Genomic DNA, 8841 nt, shown 5'->3' on the forward strand with positions numbered 1-8841 from the left:
TGGAAGTTTTAGCCACTACAATTAGGGAAGAAAAGGCGATCAAGGGTATCCATATAGGGTCAGAAGAGATCAAACTTTTGCTCTTCGCAGATGATATGATTGTATATCTGGAAAATACCAGGGATTCTACTACAAAACTCTTAGAAGTGATCAAGGAATACAGCAGTGTCTCAGGTTACAAAATCAACATTCATAAATCAGTAGCCTTTATATATACCAACAAGTCAAGCTGAAAAAACAGTTAAGGACTCTATTCCGTTCACAGTAGTGCCAAAGAAGATGAAATATTTGGGAGTTTATCTAACAAAGGACATGAAAGATCACTATAAAGAGAACTATGAAACTCTAAGAAAAGAAATAGCTGAAAACATTAACAAATGGAAAAACATACCATGCTCATGGCTGGGATGAATCAACATTGTTAAAATGTCCATACTACCCAAAGCAATATACAATTTTAATGCAATCCCTATTAAAGCTCTACTGTCATACTTTAAAGATCTTGAAAAGATAATACTTTGTTTTATAAGGAATCAGAAAAAAAACTCAAATAGCCAAAACATTACTCAGAAATAAAAACAAAGCAGGAGGAATCACACTACCAGACCTCAGACTATACTATAAATCGATAGTGATCAAAACAGCATGGTACTGGCACAAAAATAGAGAAGTAGATGTCTGGAACAGAATAGAGAACCAAGAGATGAATCCAGCTACTTACCGTTATTTGATCTTTGACAAGACAATTAAAAACATACAGTGGGGAAAAGATTCCCTATTTAACAAATGGTGCTGGGTGAACTGGCCCGCAACCTGTAGAAGACTGAAACTGGACCCACACCTTTTACCATTAACTAACATAGACTCTCACTGGATTAAAGATTTAAACTTAAGACATGAAACTATAAAAATACTAGGAGAGAGTGCAGGGAAAACCCTTGAAGAAATCAGTCTGAGCGAGTATTTTATGAGGAAGATCCCCCGGGCAATTGAAGCAGCTTCAAAAATACACTACTGGGACCCGATCAAACTAAGAAACTTCTGCACAGCCAATAACACAGTAAATAAAGCAAGAAGACAGCCCTCAGAATGGGAGAAGATATTTGCAGGTTATGTCTCCGACAAAGGTTTAATAACCAGAATCCACAGAGAACTCAAACGTATAAGCAAGAAAAGAACAAGTGATCCCATCGCAGGCTGGTCAAGGGACTTGAAGAGAAACTTTTCTGAAGAAGACAGGTGCACGGCCTACAGACATATGAAAAAATGCTCATCATCTTTAATCATCAGAGAAATGCAAATCAAAACTACCTTGAGATGCCATCTAACTCCAGTAAGATTAGCCCATATCACAAAATCCCAAGACCAGAGATGTTGGCATGGATATGGAGAAAAGGGAACACTTCTACACTGCTGGTGGGAATGCAAATTAATACATTCCTTTTGGAAAGATGATTGGAGAACACTTAGAGATCTAAAAATAGATCTGCCATTCAATCCTATAATTCCTCTACTAGGTATATATCCAGAAGACCCAAAATCACATCATAACAAAGATATTTGCACCAGAATGTTTATTGCAGCCCAATTCACAATTGCTAAGTGATGGAAAAAGCCCAAGTGCCCATTGATCCACGAATGGATTAATAAATTGTGGTATATGTACACCATGGAATATTATGCAGCCTTAAAGAAAGATGGAGACTTTCCCTCTTTCATGTTTACATGGATGGAGCTGGAACATACTCTTCTTAGTAAAGTATCTCAAGAATGGAAGAAAATGTATCCAGTGTTCTCAGCCCTACTATGAAACTAATTTATGGCTTTCATATGAAAGCTATAACCCAATTATAACCTAAGAGTATGGGAAAGGGGGAGGGGAAGGGAAGGGAGGGGGGAGGATGCGCAGAGGGAGGGTGATTGGTGGGATTACACCCATGGTGCATCTTACAAGGGTACATGTGAAACTTAGTAAATGTAGAATATAATTGTGTTAATACAATAACTAAGAAAATGCCAGGAAGGCTATGTTAACCAGTGTGATAAAACTGTGTCAGACTGTTTTCAAAGCCATGTACGGTGCCCCATGATCGCATTAATGTACACAGCTATGATTTAATATTAGTAAAAAAAAAAAAAAAGGAAATAAAAAATTCGCTATTAGAAGTTGGTCAGACTATTATAAGAAAATCTAAACTATGGGAGGCTGAGGCAAGAGAATCGCTCAAACCCAGGAGAATATCTTGAACCCAGGTATTGTGGCTCGTGCCTGTAGTCCCAGCTACTTGGGAGGCTGAGGCAGGAGGATCGCTTGAACCCAGGAGTTTAAGGTTGCTGTTTAAGGAGCTGGGCCAGTGCTACAGCACTCAAATCTGAGCAACAGAGGAGGCCTCTGTTAAAAAAAAAAAAGAAGAAGAAGAAATCCAGAGTGGTGGCTCACACCTATAATCCACCCAGGCAGGTGGATTGCTGGAGCTCATGAGTTTGAGACCAGTCTGAGCCAGAGTGAGACCTCATCTCTAAAAATAGCCAGGCCTTGTGGCGGGCACCTGTAATCTCAGCGACTTGAGAGGCTAAGACAAAAGAATCACTTCAGTCCAAGAGTTAGAGGTTGCTGTGAGCCATGTGACGTCATGGCACTCTACCGAGGGCGGTAAAGTGAGACTGTCTCTACAAATAAATCAACAAATCACCATATTTAAGCTACAAAGCAAAATGAGGAGGGAGGCTCGGGATTGAAGTAGAAGTGGCCGATGGTCTAGCAAAAGCTCTGGGGCCCAGCCCCCAGCAGTCCCCAAAATATCAGCTCTGGTCTGCTTGATGGAAGATGACAGGCCCGCCCTTCACACCCTTATTCTCCAGAGCCCTCCGGGCCGAAAGCAGGTGGCCTGGTTTTTAGAAGAGAGAAACTCTTGTCCTTCCATAAAGCCCAGTTTGTGGACCAGAAAATGGACTCTGCCCCCACAATAGCGCATTTCTGAGAGCGGAGGAAGCGGGAATGGAAACGCAGGATGCATCCTTTGGTTTAACCTTTGCTTTGCTGGGCACAGAGGAAGCAGTGCTGAGAAATGGCTTTGTCCTCATACAGCTGCAACGGGCAATCGCAGACAACAAAGGTACTTCAGACTTTTGAACCTTCCGTTAGGCCCATCTTGCGTTCTTTGTAAAATCCAGCGTTAGCAAAGAACTCTGCTAAATCGGTTTAGGAAGATCGCTTGTCCTCGACATCTGACCCCAGATATCTGATGGGGTCCCTCATCCTCTGCCACCCCCAGGTGACATCTGATCACTTAGCCTGTCTTCAACAAGGACCCTGTTGGATCAGGTTAGCCCGGATCTGCCTCACTCCTGATAATCTTATCTCTTAGATATTTTACATCCACTAACCACCACCCTGCTCCTTGTGGATAAATTCCCACTTTCTATGCTGTATAGACCTGAGCCCCATCCCTCTCCCCCACTGCAAAATCTTGTTGCCATGGTCCTTATACCTATTATCCTCGTCCTGATGGTCTTCCTTGCCATGATTTAGCAAGAACCCGTGTCACAGAAGAATATTTTTCTTTAACAACCTACAGCTATTGGGGCTAATGCCGGGTTATATCTGGCCAGGAAATAGAAAGTTGAACACCACTTTGCATTCAGTTGACTGTGTTGAAAGAGGCATCGGTTCATCATGATAGCAAAAAAGAGGAAAGTTACACAGTGGGCTCAATGGTTGCAATGAACAAATGATGTTTTCATCAGAGCCTAAAATAAATGCTGGATATGCTAGAAAACGATCAACCCAAATTGAATCAGCTTAACATGGCATTACTCTGAATGACCACGTTATCAATTCCAAAAAATGGAGAAAATAGATGATGTGTTCTTTAAGAAAAGGTTTCTGTGCTAGTCAGTGTTCAAAGACACAAGATGAGTGTTAGATAAAAACAGTTATTTTCAACCTATGTGCCAGGAACATTTTTAAAGATCATTAATTACATTATTTTCAAAAGAAGTTCAAAGTACAGTTAAGTATATTCTTCTTTTTTTTTTTTTTAAATATCACAGGCATCATGTGAGGAGACTGGAGGAAGCTCTCAAATCTGTCTTCCACAGAAGTATATTCTTTTTTAATACTTTTGTTTTATCAAAAGATTCAAGTGTGCCGTGAGATTTTTTAAAAAGGTTAAAAAACACTAGCTAAGAACATGGGAAACCCAGCCATGGGTTTCTTTTGAAAGGAAGATCAGTTTAGAAAAACTAGGTTTGAGGAATGTGGGGCAGTATCGGTTACAAAGGATTGGAGAAGAGAATTGCTTCAGGGCCAGTTAGGGCAAATAGAACGTGTTAAGTCAGTTAAAACCAAGGAACTAGCCAAGTTCAGCAAGACGCTGGAAAAGGGATAAAGATGATTCTGCAAAATACTGACCACCTTGTGAGGACAAGAAATGGCCCAAGTTATGGGGGCAAGACATGATTGCAAGAGGGACTTTACCTAACAATTTCAATCAGTATAACCTGGCTTATTGTACCCTCAATGAATCCCCAACAATAAAAAAAGAAATGGCCCAAGAACAGAGTCGGGCTTGTCTGGGTGAAGCAGAGGGCACAGCTGAGGCTAAAAGTGCCACTCCAGGTGCCCCTGGGCTGGGTGATGATACTGTAGTAAGAAAAGTCAACTGCAGTGCAGTAGGTGACTGGGTCAATCCCCTGTCTAAGCAGCTTTGTCTTCTGGGAGAGATCTGGGGCAGATTTTGGGACGAGGACAAAGAATTAGATGGCTAGGAGGAAGAACAGTGCACGAAAGGGCTGTATTGAGTCTTTCTTTGTGCTTGTGGAACTTGTTGGGGACCAGAGACCTGGTGTATTTCCCACTGATAAGATCGTGGACAGTGTAAACAATAACCCGAGCGCTTGTGGATTGACACTCACCTTCAGGGCAGGGAAGGAGACCAGAGAAGGGGCAGGAAGGTGAGTTAGCAACCCCTTTCCTCTCCTCGAGGTTTAAGGCAAGGTCAGAAGATTCAGCAGGGATGTGGGTGGGAATAGACTTGCTGAAAAGGGATGTGAGGATGGCACACATACTGAGGTTAAAGGTACTATATCATTACAAGGGTCTGACAACTAAGTATGAGAACTCATCCGAGAAAAAGTGCTACACACCTCATTGCTGAACATCTTGATGGTCACCTTCAAAGTATTCCCCTCGGGAAGCCATGCACCAGCACCTAGTCCACCCTTCAAAGCAATTTTGGAACTCTTTTTCTGGAATGGCCATCAAAGCAGTCATCGTATTACCCTTGATGTCATGAATGTCATCAAAATTTCTTCCTTTAATCTTTTATCTTTGGGTAAAGAAAAAAGACATTGGGGGCCAGATCAGGTGAGTAGACAGGGTGTTCCAATACAGTTATTTGTTTACTGGCTAAAAACTTCCTCACAGACAGTGCTGTGTGAGCTGGCTCATCGTCATGGTGCAAGAGCCAGGAGTTGTTGGCCAAGATTTTCAGTTAAGGTTTTCCTATTTCTCTATCAGTGTTTACTTGATCTGCTATGCTTCTCATAGTCAGCCAAAGATTTTGATGCACAATTGCATGATTTTTTAAATTATTTATTTATTTTTTGCAGTTTTTGGCTGGGGCCAGCGCTCTACTCCTTAAGCCACAGGCGCCACCCAATTTAATGATTTTTTGCAATGTTTTCATCAGTTCTGCTCGTTACTGACTGCCCTGACCTCTGTTCATCAATGACACTTTCTCTCTCCTCAGAAAAACATTTAATCCATCTGTATGTGACCCTTCCCTCCATGACATTATCGCCATAAACTTCAACTAACATTTTCCTGATTTCACTTCCACTCTTGCCAAGTTTAAAAAGAAATTTACGAATGATTGTTCATTGCTCTAATTCAAGCTCCTGAATAAGAGAAGTCCCTAAGGGTTGCAAAATTGAAACTCATTTGCAGAGATTTAGGGAGGTAGACAGGAGAGAAGAAATCATCTTGTGTTTCTCAATGTGTGTCCAAGCCCACAGCGAAGTTATCTCAAGTATTTTTTATAATGAATATACAGATTAAAGGTCCAGCCCAAACCCACAAACCCACCAAAGGAGACCCTCTGCAGGTGAGGCCTGAAAGCTGCATTTTGGTGAGCTCTCCCACTCTTGACTCTTACGAGGCTTTCAGGCCTCTTTTTTTTTTTTTTTTTTTCTTGTTTGCTAGCCTCCCTCCGTGTGGCTTCAAACCACCAGTTCATGCCTCCTCTTCCACACACTGCTTACTCCTTTCCCCATCTCATCCAGTTGTTCTGCTGAACAATTTGGCTTCCATGACGACAAGCTGCTTTGGGAGTTTTCCCTTCCCCAGAACTTTGTAGTGGCCCAAAGTTTACCAGAGTCCACTCGATGGCCATGTATCACAGTTGACATTGGGGCAGATGCTCTGGTTCTTTTAGATGGTAATGCCTCATACCAATGTTTCCAGAGTAACCTGGGTAACGTGTCCACCTTGGTTTTGTGGTGACGCACTCCACCAGCAGTACCCCAGCCTCCCAGGGCTTTACCTCCCCACAATTTTACGTTCTGTAGCTGTTCCGTGTATGATGGAACCAATCTCAGCTGGTGTGATGTCAGAGAGGTGCAGGGGTAATCTCTTCGTGGCCACAGAATCAGCTCCCCTCCTGCTTCCCTCTGGGGCTGGCTTCCCGTGCTGGCATACGATCCTCTCCGGTGGACTCTGCCCTTGCTGTGCTTGAATGCTGGTCCTGGCTTTTCCCTTCTTCCTCCCCCAGTTTCTGCCCTGTTCCCACCCAGCTCCAAATGCTCCTAGAACACTCCAAAGTGTCATTTTAAGTAACTCCAGTCTTTCCTTGACCCCTAGCAATACTTTAAACAGGCACTCAGTTGTTGTCATTATTTCAAATAGACTTGTAGAGCAGGTTTACATCTCGAAGTGGGACAATTCAGTTCGCACAATCACTTAAGAAGCACTGCACTATTACTGCTGAATCTCACCACGGTCACCTTGGAAGTGCCCCCGTGGGAAGCTCTGCACTGATGCCAGCGCCCAGTCCACCCTTCAAAGCAACTTGGGAACTCTTTTTCTGGAATGGCCATCAGAGCTGTTGTCACATGCAGTCTGACAATTAAGGTCAGGAACTCATCCTAGAAAAAGTGCTTTGAACAGTGGCTAGGCGCCGGCCTTGGTGCACAGCCCCCAAGGGAAGTGCTTTGAAGGTGAGCACAGTGATACTCAGCAGTGAGGGGTATAGCACTTTCTCTAGGATGAGTTCTCAAACTTAATCATCTGACCTCATATGCTCAGAAATCTTTTTCTGAACATAGAGGGCCATGACTCTGACCCCACAAACTACAACCTCCCCAACTATCAAGTCCCTCATAGGAGTGACACAGTTGTTACAGCAGATGAGCCTACATCAATACCCCCATTATCTCCCAAGCCCGTGGTTTACACTAGGGCTCACTCTTGGTGTAATGCTCTGTGAGTCGAGACCCATATACAGTGACACACATTTACCATTATTGTATCACACAAGACGGTTTTGCTGCCCTAAAAATTCCTTCCCACTTTGCCTATTCACCCCTCCACTTCCCAACTCCACATCACCAGTGATCTCTTTACTGTCTCCACAGTTTGGGCTTTTATAGAATGTCATGTAGTTGGAACCCCAGAATGTGTGTATCCTTTTCAGAGTGGCTTCTGTCACTTAGTAATATGCATTTACGTTTCCCTCTGTCTTTTCATGGCTTGATACTCATTTCATTGCAGCCCTGAATACTATTCCATTGTTTCAATGTACCGCAGTGCAGTCATTAAAATGCTGAAAGTCATCCTGGCTGTCAATGTTCCATAGAGCTGCTACGAACACTGTGTGGGTTTGTGAGTAGACATTATGTTTTCAACTCATTTGGGTAAAAACCCAGCATGCTTGCTGAAGTTTCGTAACAGTGTGGTTTAAGAAACTGCGATGCCGTCCAAAGTGGCTGCACCATCCCCGCTGCTCCCCATCCTCACCAGCATTCAGTGTTGTCCAGATTTTGGATTCTGGCCGTTCTAACAGACGTGTGCTGGTATCTCCCTGTTGCTTTAATTCAGGCACCTCATTCTTTAAACAGCTACTCTTCACTTTTTTTCTCTGGCTTAGGGGTGGGGTGGGGCAAAAGGTTGTGTTTTAAATTTTTGCCAAGCAAATTATAAAGTTGATCTTTTTTTCTAGTGCTAAAAATGATCTCATTAACCTTTTTCTTTTCCTTTTTAAATACAGATAAATGCAGAGGGAACACCAGAGGAAGTTTTTCTTCAACTCTGCAAAGCTATTGACTCTATTTTTTGAAGGTGAAAATGCACATTCGTTAAGGAGAGTGGAAATAAAAACATGAAAAGGTTCATCCCTTAACACCAGTTATGTTTCAAGCTAAACATTTTGTATCCTCCTAAATCCTGACATAACTATTGCCTCCCAGCTAGATCTGTGTGAGAGGTGTCTGGAAATCATGCATGGTGTAATTGCGACTATCGACCTTTTCTTCACACTTGCGACAGCTGTGTGCACTCGTGGGACGCACTTTATCACACAAGTTGTGCCTCAGAGCTCGTCTGTGTCAGCTCTGCCCCAGGCTGTGCTAGGGTCTCATCACTTGATTCTGCTGTCATTATGCATCTCTGACCCCCACCACCTTTTCCTTCCTCAAGATTTACACGCTGTTCCTAACTCGGGACAGGCGTGGGCCTCTTCGTCTGGTGACTGGCTTTCTGTCTCCTCAACTCTCACCCACCACTGGCTCAGATGACACTGGGTTCATTAGACAATGCCATGGACTCCATGTAGAAACCTCAGG

At 43.0% G+C, this 8841-nt stretch overlaps 1 protein-coding gene across 2 annotated transcripts in view; it reads left to right on the forward strand.

The window, feature by feature from the left end:
* Positions 1-8399, forward strand: part of AK5 (adenylate kinase 5) — a 244878-nt gene extending 236479 nt beyond the window's left edge. For both annotated transcript variants that reach the window (XM_053590959.1, XM_053590958.1), the window contains exon 14: positions 8268-8399. In XM_053590959.1, coding sequence (XP_053446934.1) covers positions 8268-8336 — 69 coding nt within the window. In that variant the 3' untranslated portion in view covers positions 8337-8399. The remainder of the gene's footprint in view (positions 1-8267) is intronic.
* The last annotated feature ends 442 nt before the right edge of the window (positions 8400-8841 follow it).

This window comes from Nycticebus coucang, chromosome 5 (genome assembly GCF_027406575.1).
Source record: "Nycticebus coucang isolate mNycCou1 chromosome 5, mNycCou1.pri, whole genome shotgun sequence".
Taxonomy (NCBI): Eukaryota; Metazoa; Chordata; class Mammalia; order Primates; family Lorisidae; genus Nycticebus; species Nycticebus coucang.